The sequence below is a fragment of the Polypterus senegalus genome, chromosome 17 (genome assembly GCF_016835505.1).
Source record: "Polypterus senegalus isolate Bchr_013 chromosome 17, ASM1683550v1, whole genome shotgun sequence".
Lineage (NCBI taxonomy): Eukaryota > Metazoa > Chordata > Cladistia > Polypteriformes > Polypteridae > Polypterus > Polypterus senegalus.
Window position 1 is genome coordinate 95,950,124 of NC_053170.1, and position 20,809 is coordinate 95,970,932.

At 38.1% G+C, this 20,809-nt stretch overlaps 1 protein-coding gene across 1 annotated transcript in view; it reads left to right on the forward strand.

Annotated features, from left to right (window-relative positions):
* The window catches only part of arhgdia (Rho GDP dissociation inhibitor (GDI) alpha), a 33,443-nt gene extending 14,711 nt beyond the window's left edge, over window positions 1-18,732 (forward strand). Inside the window, exons 2-6 of the mRNA XM_039739218.1 lie at window positions 1,276-1,483; window positions 9,346-9,429; window positions 10,483-10,559; window positions 12,743-12,806; window positions 16,746-18,732. Coding sequence (XP_039595152.1) covers window positions 1,294-1,483; window positions 9,346-9,429; window positions 10,483-10,559; window positions 12,743-12,806; window positions 16,746-16,945 — 615 coding nt within the window. The 5' untranslated portion in view covers window positions 1,276-1,293 and the 3' untranslated portion in view covers window positions 16,946-18,732. The remainder of the gene's footprint in view (window positions 1-1,275; window positions 1,484-9,345; window positions 9,430-10,482; window positions 10,560-12,742; window positions 12,807-16,745) is intronic.
* Window positions 18,733-20,809: the final 2,077 nt, after the last annotated feature.

Below are 20,809 nucleotides of genomic sequence, written 5' to 3' on the forward strand. Positions count from 1 at the left end.
TACATTCAAAAGTGGAATAGATTCAGGGTCTTCAGTGAAAAAGAAATGTGATTAAAGGCTGTTTGGGGAATTTAGAGTGAGGTTGTTTGAAAATTGTACAATACTTTACCAAAAAACCATTTAAGCCATAATCTTGAGCCAGGCAGTACTTGCTTTCAGCTGCCATTTGAGGACCAATTTATACTTTGTGTACTCCTTTTGTTGGACCCTAGTTCAAATAGGGTCTCCTTTTCTTGCTTTTTTGCATAGAGCTGTTGCTTCAGATCTCTTTTCAGTTTAGAGGGCATGGCTGAAGGAGGTTACACCAGACGAGTTTTCCTGCGTCATATCCCTGTCACCTTTTTGGAAACACTGAGTAGCAAGTGTGTGGGCTGAGGAGAACTAACAGCAGGAACACTTCATATGCAGTGAAGTGCGTGGGTGCCCTGACAGTAAACAGACTGTGCAAGTGCTTGACTCCTAAATATGTCAATATGTGCCTAGTGCTAAACAAAAATGCACAAAATACTTGTAATATAAAGAGAGTTTGTGTCACGTTTTCACTTTTAAACAAATCTTTGCACAGACAGTACATGGCATGAAATGTCTTTAAAATTTATCTTTGCCTTATTTTCAGTGTTCAGGTTTAATGATTAACAGTAATGCACTGACCAGAGCTAGTTCCTTTCTTTTCACTTTAATGCAGGTTTAAGGAAGCATGTTTGTGTGTATGTCAACCTTCAGTGGCAACACGGCAAATAGTGGTACAGTAGTATAGGAAAAAGGTGGTTTGAGTACTTTCTACTCCCACTGTACAGACCACTGGAAGAAGCATCCCATTTAGAATCTGTGCTTTTATACTGTGCCTATGCAAAATTCTTGGACTATCCAAGAAAATGTTTAAGTCTATTTACCTGAGTAGTAGGTGTTTCTTTTCTTCTGAAAATACTGTATAATATTAGAATCAATGTAGTTTAAAGATTGATATGATAAAAAGTAGCATAACTTTACTGAGTTTTCCAAAAATGTATTGTTCTGTGAAATGCCTAAACTTGTACATGTTTTACTCCAAGACCTCTCATCAAATCTTCCTTGCCATACAGAGCATTTATAACATACCCCCAAAAGCGCACTTGATTCAGATTAAACAGAATTTGATTAACTGAGACAGGCGTGCCAGTGAGGTAATTTAGCAAATTATTGTACTGTTTGGTGACCACAAATACTTGGGGTGCCTTGAGAAGAGGGCTGGAGAGGGACATAGTTAATTTTCATTTTCTTTGTTTCTTGTCTCAGGATTGTGGGTAGAAGAAAATGGCAGAACATGAACCCACCCCTGAACAGCTGGCAGCAATTGCGGCAGAAAATGCAGTAGATGAGTCCTCTGTAAACTATAAGCCACCTGCACAAAAATCATTGAAGGAGATTCAAGAGCTAGATAAGGAGGACGAAAGCCTGTGCAAATATAAAGAAGCCTTGCTAGGCTCGCACCCTGTTGTAATAGGTGAGTATGTGATCATTAAGTCAAACGGTATACAAGACAAAATACTGCAATGTCTACTCTTAATTTAGATTTTCACTTAGCAGTATTGGGGCCTTTTATATTGAGTACGAAAGAAATGCGGTTAACAATATCTTGTTTACATTTTCAATAAGGAAACTGCAAAGAAAATAAGCCTTTGAATGCCTAATACAGTGCTAAGATTGTATTGCAGCCCTCTGTTAGAACTTTCAATTAAAGATAGACACCAACGTAATGATTGAATTTATTTATTTTTAAACTGCACATATAGCTAATAATAAGAGGATTTGGGGTTTGAATGGTAAATAATTAACAGCAAAAACATCTGTAGCTAAATGGAATAAACACTCTAAGGGCCATTTCTAGATACTAATTCTTTGTTATGTTAAACTGTACACATCTGGAAATATGTGTTTAATTTTCACTTTTTGCTTTTATTAACGGAAAAGTGCTTTATAAAGGCTCTCTGTTTTCACATGGTTTTAGACGTTGTTATCTGAGTGTGTCCATTAGGAATGTGCATGGGTGTCTGTGAAGTTGAATATTTTGTTGTTAATTATTTGTTTTAAAAGTTATTATCTTCAGAAAAGAATGGTAGACTACCCAATACAGTATGTTTTTAATATAACTAATGACCCGTTTTATCTTGTCAGCTTTATGCTTTGAAAAGACCAATTGAACCCTTTAAACGCTTGAGCATGTGTGTCTGGGAAAGCTACATTCAGCTGCAGGAGGCATATTATTAGTTGGGTAATTACACCATTAGATAGTGCCCTCGTTGTATTGGCGGCGAATAAATGCATCTTCACAAAGATTTGGCTAATTAACTGTATCGTATTAAAGCATACTGTGGGATAAAGTACCTTGTGATGTTAACCCAAACCATATAAAACGACATTCAGTAATTAAAAGGCAAAAAGGTATATACAGTATCTTTGAAATTTTAAAGAAAATGTAAAGGTGGCAGACGTACTTAGGACCTTTGTTGTTCATCTCAGTACTCATTTTTTGTCTTCAGTGCTACAGTATAATTTAACACTGTGTATAGTGTTTAAAATTGTGCAGGATAGAGTTGGAGTGCATCAAAGTTCAAGAATCGGGCCAAACATAACAAATTCATACGTCACCAAAACCTAAATGCTGTAAAAACGTGTTCAGTTTGTTTAATTTCGGTTTGTTATTTAGAGTGTTATTCACTGAGCGTAAGTGTAGAGAGCTGCAAGCTAACAATATCTAGCCATTGCAGTTCAGGAGAGGAAAACAAACTTAAGCTAGGAGTGCAGCATCCCTGGAGAAAATAAACCTTTGGTGGAGGTCTGCAGTTGGTAATAACAGTCACAGTCCTGAAGACTAGGCCAGCTGGTTGCCCACCACCTCTTGGGCATTCTGTTGTACAAATATAATACGATTCATTTATTTCCTGAGCTGTGACAATACACATGTGATTCATGAAGAAATGCAATTTAAAAAATTGAGCCAAGTGGGTTCAGTAAATGAATATATAATTATATTTTCTATAAAAATAAAGCACAGTTTTGTTCACTTTGAATAGGGATAAAAAGTGAAAACTTCTGCATGTGAGCCCTTGTGCCATTTCCTGAGCTAAACATCAACTAGACATTCTCCCTTTGAGAAATGGCTGGTAGTGCCATCAGTAAAAATTCAAATATAACATTGTTAAAAATGCCCATGTTTATTGAACACCCAAAATTCAAATCAGGGAAAAGATGTCTTTACAGCAAAATTTCTTCTTCTTCTGGCTGCTCCTGTTAGGGGTCACCACAGTGGATCATCGGTTTCCATATCTTCCTGTCCTCTGCCTTTTACTCTGTCCCACCCACCTCCTGCATGTCATCTCTCGCACCATATGCATAAACCTCATGTTAGGCCTTCCCTTTTTTTCTTTTGCCTGGCATCTCTCTCCTTAATATCTTTCTCCCAGTATACCCAGCATCTCTCCTCTGGACATGTCCAAACCAACACAATATCGCCTCTCTGGCATCGTCTTGGAATGGTCCAACCTGAGTTGACCATCTAATGTACTCCTTTCTAATCCTGTCCATCCTCATCGCACCCAATGCAAATCCTAACATCTTTAACTCTGCCACCTCTAGCTCTGTCTGTCTTTTTGTTAGTGCCACCTTTTCAAACCATATAACATAGCTGCTGTCTCTACCGTCTTGTAGACCTTCCCTTTCACTGCCTGTCTGTCGCAAATCATTCCTGACACTCTTCTCCACCCTGTCTGCACTCTCATCTTCATCCATCTTCCACGCTACCAATTACTTTGTACTGTTGATCACAAGAATTTAAACTTGTCCACCTTTGCCAACTCTACTCCCTGCGTCCTCACCATTCCTCTGACCTCCCTCTCCATTACACACGTATTCTGTCTTGGTCTTACTGACCTTCATTCCTCTTCTCTCTCTACAGCATATCTCCACCTCTCCAGGGTCCCCTCAACCAACTCCCTACTCTCATTACAGATCACAATGTCTTCTGCAAACCTCATAGTCCACAAGGGCTGCTGTCTAATCTCATTTGTCAACCTGTCCATCACCACTGCAAATAAGAAAGGGCTCAGAGCTGAACCCTGGTGTAATCTCGCCTCCATCTTGAATGCATCCATCACTCCTACCGCAGACCTCACCATGGTCACACTTCCCTCGTACATATCCTGTACCATTCTTGCATACTTCTGCCACTCCCGGCCACCTCATACAATACCACAGCTCCTCTCTAGGCACCTTGTCATATGCTTTCTCCAGGTCTACAAAGACACAACACAACTCCTTCTGGCCTTCTCTATCATTCTTCATCAACATCCTCAGAGCAAACGCCGTATCTGCAGTGTTCTTCCCAGCATGAAACCATACTGCTGCTCACTAATCACCTTCCTTCTTAACTGAGCTTTCACTACTCTTTCCCATAACTTCATGCTGTGGCTGATCAGCTTTATCCCTCTGTAGTTACTAGAGCTCTGCACATCAACATTATTCTTAAAAATCAGTACCAGTACACTTCTCTCATTTTCCAAGATTACATTAAACAGTCTGGTTTAAAAACTCCACTGCCATCTCTCTTAATCAATTCCATGCTTCCACAGGTATATCATCTGGACCAACGGCCTTCACATTCTTCATCCTTTTCATAGCTGTCCTTGCATCCTGCTTGCTAATCCGTTGTACTTCCTGGTTCATTATCTCCACATCATCCAGCCTCCTCTCTCTCACATTGTTTTCATTCATCTGCCTTTCAAAGTACTCTTTCCATCTATTCAACACACTCGCTTGTTGGTACATTTCCATCTTTATCCTTTATCACCCAAACCTGCTGCTCATCTTTCCCAGCACTGTCCCTCAATATAGCCAATTGGTACAGTTCCTTTTCTCCCTTCTTAGTGTCCAACCTCTCCTACAATTCATTATACACTTTATATTTAGCCTTTGCAACCTTTCTTTACCTTGCACCTGTTCTCCTTGTACTCCACTCTACTTTCTTCATCTCTCTGTTATCCCACTTCTCCCTCATCAAAGTCTTCCTCTGTATACTCTCCTGTACTTCCCCATTCTACCACCAGGTTTCCTTTTCCTCCTTCCTCTGTGCAGATGTTACGCCAAGCACCCTTCTAGCTGTCTCCCTTTCTACTCCTGCTGTAGTTGCCCAGCTATCTAGTAACTCGTCACTGCCACCTAGTGCCTGTCTTACCTCTTCCACCTTACAGTCTTCCTTTTTCAACTTCTAAAATTTGATCCTTGGCTCTGCCCTCACTCTCTTTCATATCTTGATCTCCTTTGTCATCCTACAGACCACCACCCTGTGCTGCTTGGCTATGCTTTCCCCTGCCACCACTTTGCATGAAAGCCTCCAGTCGCCTCCACACTGACTCTCCTGCATAGGATATAAGCCACCTGTGTGCATCTTTCTCCACTTTTGTATGTCACTCTGTGTTCTTCTCTGTTCTTAAAATACGTATTTGCCACAGCCATGTCCATCCTTTTCTCCAAATCCACCATCATCTGACCTTCTGCATTTCTCTCCTTGACACCGTACGTACCCATCACCTTCTCATCCTCTCTGTTCCCTTCATCAACATGTCCATTGAAATCCTCCCCAATCACTATTCTTTCTCTCATGGATACACTGTCCACCACTTCATACAACTCACTCCAGGAATATTCTTTCTCATCCATTACACACCCACTTTGCAGGGTGTACAGTATGCACTAACAACATTCATCATCACACTTTCCAATTTCCCGCTTAATTGCCCAGTTAGTCGTGCAGTTAACCTTGTAGCAGTTGGGTTATAGTATACGTATTCTTTTATGATTTAGAATCATATGGCCCAGGTCCAATGTAGTGTAAACACCGCTCTTGTCTCTGTCTGCTATTTATAGGTTGGTTCCTCTTAGTGTCTGTTCATCTGTGACTACATTGGCATATGTATCACCACAGATGTAAGGAATTTTCTATATTTGTAAATGATCCCTGGTCTTAAATGGTGCATTTCAGATTGTTGGACAGTGGCCTTTAAAATCTTCCAAGACCGATGATGAGCAATAAACGCGGCTCCTCTGAGAGAACTGCAGCTGTCTTTTGTTAACATGAACCTGAATGTACCAGACTGAACTGCCAAAAGCTGTACTTACAAGAACACCAATGCAGTTTTCACAACAATCATAAACCTTTTCTGTTTTTACAAATGCTATGTGTAGTCTTAATGTGCAGCTGAATTTTTTTGGTAGCTAATGAGTAATCTCCATCATTGGTATAATCTATCCTACGTGGTTCGCTCTTCAGACTGGTGGTGGTCACCAGGAGAATAGTGTTATGTATTGTAATGTACAGTTTCATATTGCAGCCTTTTATTAACCTGTGTAGTGTAAGTAGGGGCATTGTTGTGAAGTAGATAGAGGTTGTTGGCAATTGTCTTTGCCACTTTTCCAAGATTGACTGCTGCAAAGATCAAAGCAAATAAATGTCATTTTGAATAGTTGTGTGTGTCACTTGCATATAACCAATGTGAACTACACACTCGTTACAACTTGTATAACTTGCACTGGCTGGGACCTAAAAATTTCTTTCTATTGTTTTGATTCATGCTTGGGTTTTGGATCACATGGTGGTCTTCAGATTTCATCTCCATTTATGAAATGCTTCCAGGGCTATGGAGTCTTAGTCAGAGACAATTTTGGGTACCTGGAGTCGGGGTCAGAGTTGGCAAAAATGTACCGACTCCTAATAAATTTAAATTGTAATGAATAAAAAATACAGCAAATTCAACTGTCCCATTTCACAAACAATAGTCCTAATTAAGTACTTCTCTGATGTAAGAATAAAGCCCAGTGCATAGTTGTGTTACTACTAGTGTGAAGTTCAGCTGAGCTATTATACAACCTAATATTCACATATTGTGATCTGGATTATGGTTCATTACAAAAAGTGTTTTCATTTTATTTCAGATATAATGTGTTTAACAAGTTCATGTGAGTGTAAACCAGTGTAATGATGTAGGTGGAGGTGTGTGCTATGGCCTGATGTGTGTTCAGGGGTTCTTGTCTTTTGTTTAAACTGGTCAACACTGAGTTAGAGAGTCAGCTTCCTAGCCAGTAGTTCTCTGGTTAAATGTAAGCACATCTAAACATATATCACAGATTTTTCGCTGGTTGTATGTTGCCTTTCTTCAATCAACATGGAAAATACATTAGCATATTAAATACAGAGGAGTGAGCAGAGTCAGAATTACCGGAAACTAAGGACTCTGAGTTGGAGTCGGAGTCGAAGGATTTATCTACCAACTCCACAGCCCTGAATGCTTCAGTTGTATTTCTTTTCAGGAGTCCAAATTGTGGCCATCCAGTATGCACAAATTGTGGTCATGTTTAATTGTTCATGACGAGGGGATTCTACTAATCCTTCAAAGTTTCAGTTATATTGTTTGTCCATTACAGTTAACTCCATGGTTGCAGCATTTTTTTTTTCTTTTCTTTGATCATCAAGGCCTTGGTTTGTTTTTGATAGATTTACTTTCTCAATGAAATTCTGCCTCCTATCCTTTGTATGAGGGGGGATTTTTCCAGGAATATGTTGACCATCTCTAAACGCATTCTGTTCTTGTAATTCTTGTAATTTAAAATATATTAGTACACAGGATCTGTATTTAGGCCATTTAATAAAATAAACATCAAGGAATGCTTCTTTCAAATTAAGGCTCAGAAGTTTTTAACCACTCATTATGTATGTGTTTTTTAACATTCCAGTTAGTGTAAAGAACCAATGTATATCATGTTGGATATCAACAATTACAGGTTTTAGGCCACATAATCCACCCCTGTTTAGAGTTATTAAGTGTGCAGTTAATGGGAGACAAAGCGTTTCTTTTTTGCCGAGCACTACTTTAGATTTTGCTGCATCTTCTTTGGTACAGACAGGTTTTTTTTTTTTTGGAAGACATGAAGAATTTTTTGTTGATAAAATAATTATACTAATTATGCATCTTAGAATGGAGTTAAAATAGAAGCTGTAAATCTGTTACCCTGTTATTAGGATCTCTGGATTTGTGGTATTGGAAGCTTGTGCAATTCATTTTAGTCAGATGTACCATCGTTAGACTTATCTGTATGCCACACAGCCTATTTTCTCAAAGTTTTTACTTTATTATATACATTGTGTGTCTGTGTGTAGATCAGCGATAAATTCATCATTAGAGTTATTTAAAAAAATAATTTTTTTAGTTTTTCCCTGTAATACATAATAATGTTTAGATCACTTTATTTTGTCAATGCAAGAAATATCCAAATTTTCTCTTTAAACAAACAGATTCACAGCTGATCTCTTTAGTAACCTGTTCTGTTTTTTTTAAATCACAAACTTTTATGTGTCACTGCATAAAATATTCTTTTGAAACCCAACCATTTTGTAACTCTTATGGTGTCTATAGTGCAAACCTAATGCTTTCAAATGAGTCCAAAGGGACTGGATATGTGACTCTTTGTAGTCCTTTGCTGAAGTCAATTGGTTGGGTTGTCCATGTGTAAGGAGCAAGACTAGCTGGATGAACACTTAGACCAGGGGTGGGCAAAGTCAGTCCTGGAGGGCCGCAGTGGCTGCAGGTTTTTGTTCCAACCCAGTTGCTTAATAAGAAGCACTTACTGCTCAAGTAACAATTCTGCTTCACTTTAGTTGTCTCGCTCTTTACGATTCTGAAGCCTTATGCGTGTCTAAGTCTTAAACAGCTGTTCTCTTAGTTTTAATGGCTTTTTATTAACAATAAAATTCAAATGACATTTGACTTGTTGCCATTTACACCTTTGTGTATTTATCATGCACTTTTGGGCTTAATGAAATACTTGGAAGGAAAGTGAAGAAACAAAAGTGAAAGACTGAGTATAACTCATCCATTTTAGCCTTCAAATCATTTGGATGATATCCTTAAAAAGGGGAAGAACATCTAGGATATGAGAATGTCCTGATATAGCAGAATTAAAGCACAAACAAGCCATGAAATTAAATTATTGGCAAGGATTGTTTTCTAATTAAGCAACTGGGTTGGAGCAAAAACCTGCGGCCCTCCAGGACTGACTTTGCCCACCGCTGTCTTAGACCTTACAAATCACAGACGGGAAGTTTTTTTTTTTATTTATTGAAAAACCTCAAATAGCTGTAGATAAGGAGAGTTTTGGTGAGGGGAGCAACAGTTTTGCCCTAATTTAGAATAGCACAAATTTCATTGCCTCAGTTTAGTAGAAAATATAAGCAAAAGTGCAAAATTAGTTTAATGAAAGAGGAAAACAAATCATTAAGATATGTTACTAATGTAATTTGCTTTCCCTTTTGATCAGATCCCAATGCTCCAAATGTACAAGTTACCAAATTGACACTGGTGTGTGAAGCAGCGCCTGCTCCTCTAGTCCTAGATCTTACAGGTGAGTGTATATTTCCCACGGCTGAAGAGCAGATTTAACAAAACCCGAATTGTTAGTACTTGATTGTCAATAAAGACTTGGTTTTCCTTTGTTCCTTTGAAAATGAAAAAACGAGATTAAACATTAGCCGGTTTCAGTGGCGGGGTATGTTGGAAGAAAATTTGAAATCATATTAAAATTAAAATTTGGATAAATAACTGAAAAATGAATGGTAAGGAGGTGTTATTAATTTTACTTTGTAAAAATGTACAGGGGATATCTGACTGCTTCCTTTGTGCACCTTATACAGTTAAAGGGTATGGAGTGTTTTCAATAATTTGCATAACATTCATTTGATTATATTGGTATTGAAGCAATAACTGGCACAAATAGAGAATGCTATGAAGGTCATAGATATCATCCAAAGTATAGCTTACGCAGTTGATATGGTATGTTGACTGTATTTTACCTTATTGTTGGAGAGGCCCATGTATAAAATCCTCAAGAACATGCAGCACAGGAGGCTGATAAAATGCTTTTTCAAACGGGTGTTTTTATTTTTAAACTTGCATGTTAACGGTCCTATTGAAGTACCAAGCAGAACCATCTCCATTTACCTTTCATCAACATTTACGATTATTTGGGAAGCGTTTTAATGGAAATTGTCGCACCAGCTACTCTAACTTATTAGAGAAATAGGATGTGCAGTCCTTTGATGATGTTTAAAACTGGTATTGACTCTGGTTGCTTTTATTATGTATAATGCATGTTGATTTTTAAGTTGGCACTGTGTTTCACTTGGCTGTGTTTTACTGTTAGGTGCTTTAAATTACATAATTTCTGTTCAGAAATATACTTTCTGCACCTATAATATGAAATGCAGCATTGGCTCATTTGGATATGCTTTCAATTAAAGACAAAATTCTGGTCTTAATTCATGGCTTTATTTACAGCACTTAAACAGGGGGTGATATTTAACGTGTACAGTTTAATTTATTATGCGGTGTAACCTCAGTGAATATACATTTATTGCAAAGAAAGTAAGTTACTAATTTTTCTTAAATGTTTCATTAGGAGATTTGGAAACTATGAAGAAGCAATCCTTTACCTTAAAGGAAGCAGTGGAGTACCGAATAAAAATCAGTTTTAAGGTAAACGGCTCTAGTGATACAGATAGAATGTGTTCTGCTGTACTGTTGTCCCCATTTTTTGCTTATTTGACGAGTCTGGCCATTTAATATGTCATTAAGAATCCTTAATCATTAAGAAAAAAATTATTATTGTAGCAGATCTTTATTATTGAATAAAAATATCAATAGTGAGGTCTAATTTGTACATTGTGAACTTAGCGTCATATTCAGCACCGTCAGCATTTAAATGGGTGCACAGACAATTCGACGGGGGGGAAAAAAACATACAGAGAGCACAAGGAGTTTGAAGTGTGAATCCCTGTTTATTGGTGGCTTGGGACTCATATATATATTATGTATTTATTTTTACATCCATTCCAACAACAGCTATCTGGGTAATGGCAGTAACCTAACTGGTCATTTTTCAGTTAATTACGTTAAGAGTTTACATTAAAAGATGGTATCACTTACAAACCTATTATGAACTTTAAAAAAGAAAAAAATATATACTTTTGGCAAGGTTTTATCAAAGCTTAATGCAAGATGTGTAGTTCAGTTAGATAGACACATGAGGGCGTTATTTCAGCTGCATTTCCAAATATTTACAGTACATACAGGAGCAGAAGAGACATCTTTGTTAAAATAAAGTGTGCTAGGTGTACTTTAGTTTGGAACATTTTGAGGAAAAAAAAAACGTGAATTTGGTTTTTTTTTTATGCTGATGAGAAAATATTGTGGTCTGAGACAAATTTAACTCATACTGTGTAACTCGTAGCCTGTGACAGGTTTACTTCAGTATACCTGGAAAGTAGATGTGATTTATAGAGTTTTATCAGCTTCCAGCCTGAAGTTAATCAGACTGCATGTACAATGGATTCCTGAGAACAGCACTATGCTGTTGTTCCTAGAAAAATTGCATAAAATGTATCATAAACCGTTCTTTTATATTGCAGAAAACCATTTCAGAGAAGGTTAAAATAAATAGTTGCTGCCATAATGTGCAATTAGGGAAAAATATCGTTGAAATATTTCAGTAACTTTCAGGAGGGGGTCTGTCTGTGATAGTTAATTCTTATTGAGTTAACGGTGGGAGTGAGTGATACTCTTGTTATGAAAAAGGATCAAAACTTTCATCACTTGTTGAAAAGCACTTTGCATCCAAATGGGCCCATTTATAAAACAGGAGCAGACTGACGTCTCTTTTTGATTTTTCAGTCCTTGCTTAAACAATAAGATGACAGCTGTTGTTGATGTGGATCAGGGATTTTGCTCCTCACAATGGTTCGGAAGCTGTTTTTGTGAAAAAACATTTGTTTATGATCTCATTTCATGCTTCCCATTACACAATGATCATCAGTTATTTTTTTTACAGCAGCAGGTTTGTCTTTAGTGTGCTTGTGCACTTTTGTAGATTATCTGTTTTTATTTTGACCACTTCTTTAAGTTTTCTTAAAGTCTTGGAAAATCTTTTACTCAATCTGGTATAAGCAACAGGAAAATCTTGACTTTGTGATCCATGTGGAGTTTCATCTTCTCATCCACAACATATTTTGTCTCTTCTTTCCTGTCTTTAGTTAAGGGAAAATTAATCAGAACTACCGTAAATTGCTGAGTTCCCTGTTTATGATGAAATATGCAAGGTCCAAAATATGGAGCTATTGCATCCCTGACTTTTATCGGAGGTTCTAAGGTTACTAACTTATGCATTGTCATTCTTTGCATTGGTTGGAACATAACGGTGTAGGCCTTTTCCTTTGGGAGCAAAACTAGTCGTGTTTGTAGTACACCATTGTACGTCTTTCTGTGTATAATGTGAGTTGCACGGGTATCAGGATTGCTTGGCGGTTTTTGTTATTTACCTTCCTATGACCCTGACTAGCCAGGATCGCTTTCCAGCTGTAAGGTAATCCATTTTTTATGGCCTCTCTAAATTCATCCTGAGCTTAGTTTACTCCAGATGCAAGTGGACAGCTAATATTTTCCGTTCAGATCATTTAATTTTTGACCAGAATTTTCAAATATGTATGGAAAGGTTGTCTTCTATTAAAGTATCTGAAATGCTGCTTGAACCTTTTAGTTTGTTTTGAGTGTCATAAATTTTGCAATCTGTATACTTCACTTGGCTGAGTAGCACACGGTATTTGTAACAGAACTACTACTCTTTTAGTTTTTGTAATAATTTGATCATTTGTGTTTTTTCACAGGTTAATAAGGAGATTGTCTCGGGGTTGAAGTACATTCAGCAAACCTACAGAAAAGGAGTGAAGAGTGAGTACTTTTAATTTTAAATCTCTGTTTAAGTAAACATTCATTGTTTGTTTTCATTTTTAATTCTGGAAAATGAAAAAAATGAAGACTTTTTCCGGAAAACATCTAAAAAAAACTTTGACTTGTTTTCTGATAATATTTTTAGTGAATGTTTCAGCATTAAAAATAAGCTAACTTGTAAATGTGTCCTCTTCATTCTGTCACCTAGATGTCTTTTTACTGAAATATATCATTCCTTTTGTCTCAAATAATAGATGTCCTTAATTTTAGAAGAGCACCAATATAGATTTACTAAGGTCAATAACATAATGCCTGTTATTACACACTGACAAAATGTAAAAGTTTTTTTTGTTTTTAAATAAAAAAAAAAATCAATTTTTAAAGAAATAGCATTTTCTAATAATAAAGTATTTTTCAAGTCTCCCAACTAGCCAGTGTTTATTAGTCTGATTTGTTCTAGCTGTTATTTTTAGTTATCTAACCAGCCAAATAATTCATCTAAATTCTTCAGAGGCTGACCCTGAGAAAATAAATTAAAATTAAAAATACATTAATGTGTGTTTAAAGTGCAGTGTCCAAAGTAAAATGTACAGGTACTTTAATGATGCCTTTGCATTTAAGTCTGCCGTTGTAACTCTAAAGCCGCCTTATTCAAATTGTGGACCATGGGCCACATGTGGCCAAGAAGCAGCCTCCGAGTGGTCCTGACAGAAGTGCAGAGAAAAACCGAGAAAAACGCCTTTCAACCTCCAAAGCAATTAAAAGGTAGCCTTCTGCTTTTCTGCATCTTGCTGCTCTTTTTCCATTCACTCCCCTCTCACCCTGATCCTTTCACTTGGCTCTCTAGGGTGATGCCCTGAGCTCTCACCAGCGCTGTCCCCCAAGAGTGCAGTAGTGCGACACATCACAATATCAACATCATACGGGATGTGAAACAAAGCCAAGCCTAATCACACATGTGGCAACTTCAAATGAACCAGTGTGCCCTCAGTGTGCAGTAGATGTTGTCACTTGCTATGCCAAAATGTTTATTTTATTTCAAAAGTGGGGAAAAAAATATTGCTACTACATCAGAGTCTGTTCAGTGTCAGATTTTATTTTTTATACATTTTTTTTGATGTTCCTTTGTCTGGTGTGACAACATTTAAAAGGGAAACAATGAATAAACGTTAACTGTTTTTCAATACATTCTTTTGTGTTGGTTTAAAATTTGTCATTATGTGCTTCTTACCGGCTGCTGAAAATGGCTGGCCCAGCTGAATTTCTTGGTTTAAAAATCTGTCCCAACTGAATTTGTAATTGTAGAGCATCATAGGAGATTCATTATTAACACATTGCTGCATTTTAACTTAATTACCAGTAAGGTGTCTGCATTACCTGTTTAAAACCACACAGATTTTCTCTGTGCCTCTGCAAAAAAAAAAAAAAAAAGAGTGGGAGATTACATTGATGAATTTGAGAAAATAAGAGCATTGAAGTTTTTTTCGATGTGGCCCCACAAAGTTCGCCAGTCCTAAAGTTCTACTGTCTACCACACTACTTGGTCACTTATTTCAGGTATTTATGGTTCTTTTCGTGAAGAAAACAATGAAAGGTGAATGGTGTGATTTAGGCAGTGATGGTCCTCCAGGCAGGCCATGCTTGTCACCAGATGTTTTCCAGCTTTGCTCCTTGACCACCAGGCTACTCTTCCCACCCAGCTTTCACTCATCCATGTTTTTCACCTGCCTTAAGACGAGTTGAAATCGGAGTATTCACCTGGTGGTTTGTGTTTGTGCACTCTCTATTAGAGTGCATTACATTTGTCATTCCGGCAGATAGCACATCACGAACATTTATAGTAATAAAATGCATTATTCCAAGTGTCTGTCATTCTTTGTGTAAAGAAAAACTTCCTAATGTCTGTGCAAAATTTACCCTTAACAAGTTTCCAACTGTGTCCCCGTGTTCTTGTTGAACTGATTTTAAAGTCAGAGTCTCGATCCACTTGACTAATTTCTTCTATAATTTTAAGCACTTCAGTCATTTCACCTTCTAAAAGCCATTTGCTTAAACTGAAAAAGTTAAACTCCTTTAACTTATGCCTCTTAACAGTGGCAACCCAGGGAAGGAATAAGACTCCCATTTACAATTCCATAAAACAGAACAGTTCTTGCGTGTTTATTTATTTTTTTTAAATATCTTTGTGCCTGTTGCCCCCCAGGGATTGTCATTTAAAACATTGCTTTTAAAATAGCTATACAGCTGAGGCAGCATTCAAACCTCAGGTGAAGGTGAACATCTGTTTAGATTTGTTAAAGTAAGCACAAGGTTTATTTTCACAAGAGAGAATATCGTGTGTCTTTTTTGGAGGACATGTATCCAGACATGTAAGCAGTGAAAAGTTTCTCAGAATTCAGTCATAACTGTGCTTGATAAACTTCAGATCACAATCCCCAAATTGGGAGCCACTTTATGTGAATTAACCTGTAGTGGTGAGACGCAGACAAGCTTACCTGATCACTACCAAAAGTGATTTAAGAACGATGTGCAATGCTGCTAATGGTCACAAATTTACTTACTTGGCCAGTTAAAAATGTCACCCTTGCTTGTACATTTATTTTCAGGGAGGCCACAGTGAGTCTGTTGATCTACAGGAGCTCACCTTCCAGAAATAAAGGAATAAGTGTACTACACCTATAAAGTGCCTTGGCATCGTGCTTATTGTGCAAAGGCGCTATATAATACAGTAAAGTGTGAAAAACAGTCCAATCCCCCTAAGAACCAGCTGCCCCTCACCTTTGATAAGTGAAAGTGACAGTTTTCATTTCAGGGCTTATTTCATGTTGGATGTGAGTTTCATGAAAGAAATAAATACAAAGGAATATGCAACAAAGATTTTGTGACAGAATTAATTATTTATACTCCCATTTCATGTGATTAACCCTTTATTGTCACATTTCACATTAGTTTTATTTGCAAGGTTTTTTACTCATTAAATTTTGCTCAAAATGTTCCTAAATTTGAATTATCTGTAGCGGTCCAGTGGTGCTAAGATTCACACCGTCAAGAAGATGGTGATTTATTTCTTTTTATGGAGGAGATCCCAGGGACACTCCAAGCCTTGACCCGACCCGTACACACTTACATACAGAGACAAAATAATGCACACTGGAATCAGACAACAATTAAAGAATATAATGAAATTAACTGAAAACAATACCACCCCTGTACCCCTACGGCGATATTACATTAAACACACAAACAACCCCCACAGCAAAGTCCATGGAAAACCGCACCGGATGTATTGAAATGATGAAGATAGTAAGTTCAGAGATCTGTACGTTGAAAGGAAATGAAAAAACAGTCCTACCAGTAGTCCCTGAACATGGTGAGGATGGGTGGACAGTTCAGGAAAGCCCCTTTTCTTGCTGGTAGGCCATGAATCCACTATCAGTCCACAGCACATAGGCAGACAGAAGACAATCCAGACCCCAACAATGAAATAATCCAGGACACAGTGAGTAAGTACAGTTAATCCAACAGAAGGCAGACAGGTACACAGAACACATTACAAAAAAAAAAAACACAACCTCTCCCTCTTTGGACACCGGCCCTCCTTTTAAGAGCCACTCTGACCACCTTTGACCCCAACAGCCCCTGCACCCGAGACAGACCAATCGGAGCCTCTGGCAGGGACTGCTGGGAGATGCAGTTTTAACTTCTAGTAACACTGCTACAATCTGTTAGTCTTTCTCCTCCCCACGCCTAAGGTTTTTCTTCCTATTGTGGCAGCAGGCGCTACTAACCTTGAAAATGTGTTTATCACTGAAGCTCATTATTTGGAATTTACCTTGGAATTCTTTACGAATGGGAGAGAAGATTTGTTTAAAAAGGCCAATTGTGACAGATTTGTGTATGGTAAATGGCTGCTATTGTTTTATTTCCCTTTGCACACAGTTGACAAGTCAGACTATATGGTGGGCAGCTACGGGCCACGTTCAGAGGAGTATGAATTTCTGACGCCGCTGGAGGAAGCGCCAAAGGGGATGCTGGCAAGAGGTACCTACAATATTAAATCGAAATTCACAGATGATGACAAGCATGATCACCTCTCCTGGGAGTGGAACCTCAGCATCAAGAAGGAATGGAAGGATTAAACCTGTGGAAAAACGAGAGGTCTGTCTAGTTAATTGTCAACAATCCAATCAGCAGCTATAGAGTCCACCTCCACCTTCAACACCCCTACAGTACCAAAGTAAAATAACTTTCTTTTGTAAACTTCCTCATTTTCATTGTTCAACACAGGACAAACAAAATGTACTAAATAATAAAAATACAGTATTGTATAATCTAGTTTTGGCATCTGTAAAAGTGGGGGGGAGAATAATAATGGCATGTCAGATTTTCTGTAAACCAGTCCTTTCTTTCCTGATTGTTTGATTTTCTCTGTATTTTCTTTACATGTTTTAACTCTTCTTTTTTTTAATATATATATAAGTTGTCTTACCAAGAGCTGCCTTCTAATGTTCAGTAGTCGATTTCACATCCAAGGAGCAAATATTCATAGGAAAACTATGTCGATGAAAATATGGTATTTTTGTCGGCTCCATGTAGAAAAGATGAAGAGTGTCCACCTTTTAAGAGGACATTTGAAAGGCAAGAGAGCCTCTGTGCAAATGGAAGGAGTTGGCACCATAGACCTTAAGCATGAGAATCTGTCAGTTTCATGAGATTTGTGCATTTATTTTATTTTCTTTTTTTTAGGAGAGCACTAGCCTGTGTTGCCTTATGTCTGGTGTTTTAAGTTTTAAACAATTTATCTTTGAAGCCCCCCGCCCCCCCATATGTCTCATTTGCTCCTTTATAATGTTGGCCAAACAATTGTTTTTCCGTCAAATATGCATACATTTACAGTGGTGTGCAACTAAAGTAGGTGTTTAGGCAGTTTCATTCCAGGAATTCAGTTTAGTCCATTTTTAGTAGATGATCTTGTAACCATGTTGCCTTAAAATGTTTGATTACTCTAACAAAAAAAAAAAGAATGAAAATGTGCTTAAAGACAAAAAAAGAACTTGTCTTAAGCAGGACTGTATGCTGTACATGCCTCCTTTTCTAACTGTCCAAGCCGTTTTCAAGTTGTTAAGATGCTTGGTTTCTAACTTAACAGCAGTGACCTCCACCTACTGACAAATGAACAGTGTTATGGAATTGATCCACTCGTGTAGTTCATAACAAAAGTATAATTTTCAAAACTGTGTGATCCGTACTTCTGTGTGTCATTTAATTAGGGGAAAAAAGAAAAGAGACGGATGACCTACTCCTGCTTTGTGCCATCTGAATGTATTTAGTTTTATATGCAGTTTACCTTTTCTTTGATAGCTCAATATTAAGATAAGTCGCATGTTTAAACAACTGTGAAGGCATCTTACCTGTCCGTTACAATCATGCTGCTGACTGAAAAGGAAAGGACAAATGATTGAAACACGAGATGTGGCCTTGTGCGTTCTCAGAAGGACCTCGCACGGTGCAACATCATGAATTTGCGGTTGTAGGCCCTCACTTCACATTATTTGTGTAAGTTGTGGTTTTTTTTTTATTTACTGAGGAGAATTTTTTTTAAAAGATAAAATGTAAAAAAAAAATAAATAAATAAATTAAAAGTTCTCTTTTGACGAATGGCAGAGGGGAGGGAGAGTAGTAAATTGTTGATTTAGGTGACCCTCGGTCCCGGAGCACACTATGTAACATTAGCTGCTTATTTAATGGGAAACAAAGCTGTTGTATGTATATGAATGCTCGTATTTCCAGTATATTAATACAAATGCATTCTAAAAGTTTTTATTAAGAACAAATGATATTACACTCCCTGTATGTTGTGTGCGTTTTAACTCAATGTTAAGCCTATTAAATGCTGAAGTGGAATATGGCATTGTTATGAATTGGCCAGGCTGTCTGTGTGTCATCTTGTACCCGTCTGTGTCTTTCTGTCCTTTTTTTTTTTTTTTTTTTTTTTGTAACATGTCCATTTTTAGGCTTACGTTGAGTCTTTTTGTTTAATGAAAGGAGATCATTTGTCTGTCATCTGGGTAATTATAAAGCTCTGAAAAGAACATGAAGGAATTTTGCATTTCCGGGTGGTTATGCCCATTTGTATTAAACGGAGTCTTGCTGTGTTTAACGATACCAACCACACTGTAATGCATGTGCCTCAGATTATTGACTTTTTTGGTTTTTTTCCTCCCTGTTCTCTCTCACTGTTATTCTTTTTAAAAAAGAGACAAGCCGCCAGAGCTAGCTAATAAAAATAAGCGATAATTTGTAAACCTTAAGTATTGTGACATTTGTGCAGTTGATGAGAATGCGCTGCCATATTCACGCTGCTGTACATCGTCATGAATCATCCCATTCATCAGTCAGGTATTCGAATCCTCCACGTCTGGAGTTGATCGCTGTTGTAGTAAAGCTGGTTGTTTTATTATTATTAGTGATTTTCCTCTCGGAAGTTCTTGCTGGCATGATTGATGCCCAGTGCCGTCTCTTGTAGAAGTGAGGTTCGGTTCTTTAATGGAGTTGTTTAAAGTGTCACAGCCAGTAGCACAGGGACCAATCACGGGGTTACTTTCTCTTTTGATGTTCATTTGCCCACGGCCTCCTGCTTCCTAGTCCTCATTTATACCGTTTAATTCTTTGGATTTTCTACCTCTTTGTAGCCTTGAATCATTATAAACCATGACCACCATTTATTTTATTTTTCTTTCTTTCAATCAATTACAAATAAACATGTTCAGAAAAGTGTATAATCCGTATATTGTGCAATTATTTGAAACAAGTTTCCCTGTGTTGTATGTTTTAAATGTGCTTTTACTTGGCAGGCTGCAGCACTTTGATTGACTTGTGTCGTCACATCAGAAACCCCAACAGGTATGTGTTACAGCGCCGTCACACACTCTTCACACTGCGGTTACATTTTCTTATGTTACACCCTTCTGCTCAAATCGCTGAACTTCCTTTTTGCCCCCAAACCCCCCATCAAGCAACACTCCAGAATGACAAAGTGAAAACGGGATTTTAGGCATTTCTGAAAACGTATTAAAAATAAAACATCCCACTGACATGAGTAGCCAGGCCCCCTTCACTCAGTGCTTAGTTGTGGTAGCCAGCCATTCCAGCCTGAAGTCGTCTTGGGTTTGGAGATTTTCTGCCATTTTTCTCCCGTGCTCGGTCGGGTAGGATGGAGACCATCGATGCTGAGCTGCTTTTCAGGCCCCTCCAGAGATGTTTGATTGGGTTCACGTCTGGGCTCTGCCTGAGCCACTCGAGGACATTCCCAGAGTTGTCACTAAGCCACTCCTGTGTTACCTTTGCTTTGCCCTTTTAGACGGTGACCCTTTGGCCGAGTCCCTTTTTTGGGGGTCAAGCTTCCATGTTATATTTGGCAGTTCTGCCATAAAACCCACATCAGTGGTTGGTTGCCCTCCTGGAAGTTTCTCCCATCTCCTCACATCATCTCTGGAGCCAGTTGGACTGACGTATGTTGTTCTTGATCACTTCTCTTACCAAATCACTTCTCCCAGATTGCTCATGGTGGCCAGCTCTAGGGAGAGCAGTGGTTGTTCCAAACTTCTTCCAAGTGGGCTTTTTATGTGCCATCTGTCCACTCTGCCATAAAGCCCAGATTAATGGAGCATTGAAGTGTTGCTTGTTGTTTTGGGAGTTTCTCTCATCTCCACACGGCTCCTCTGGAGTTAAGTCACAGTGACCATCTGACTCTTGGTCATTTCTCTTTTTAAATCCATTCTTCCCTGATTGCTCAGTTTGGCTGGGTGGTTTGTTCTAGAAAGTGTATGGTTGTTCCAAATGTCTTCCATTTAAGAGTTCTGGAGGCCACTGTGCTCTTTAGGACCCTTCAGGACAGCAGGTTCTTTTCCCCTCTCCTTCTCCATTTCTCTCTACCTCAGCACAGTCCCATCACTCAGCTTTCTTGGACCTCCTGTCGGACCCTCCATACCCAGGCATGTGTG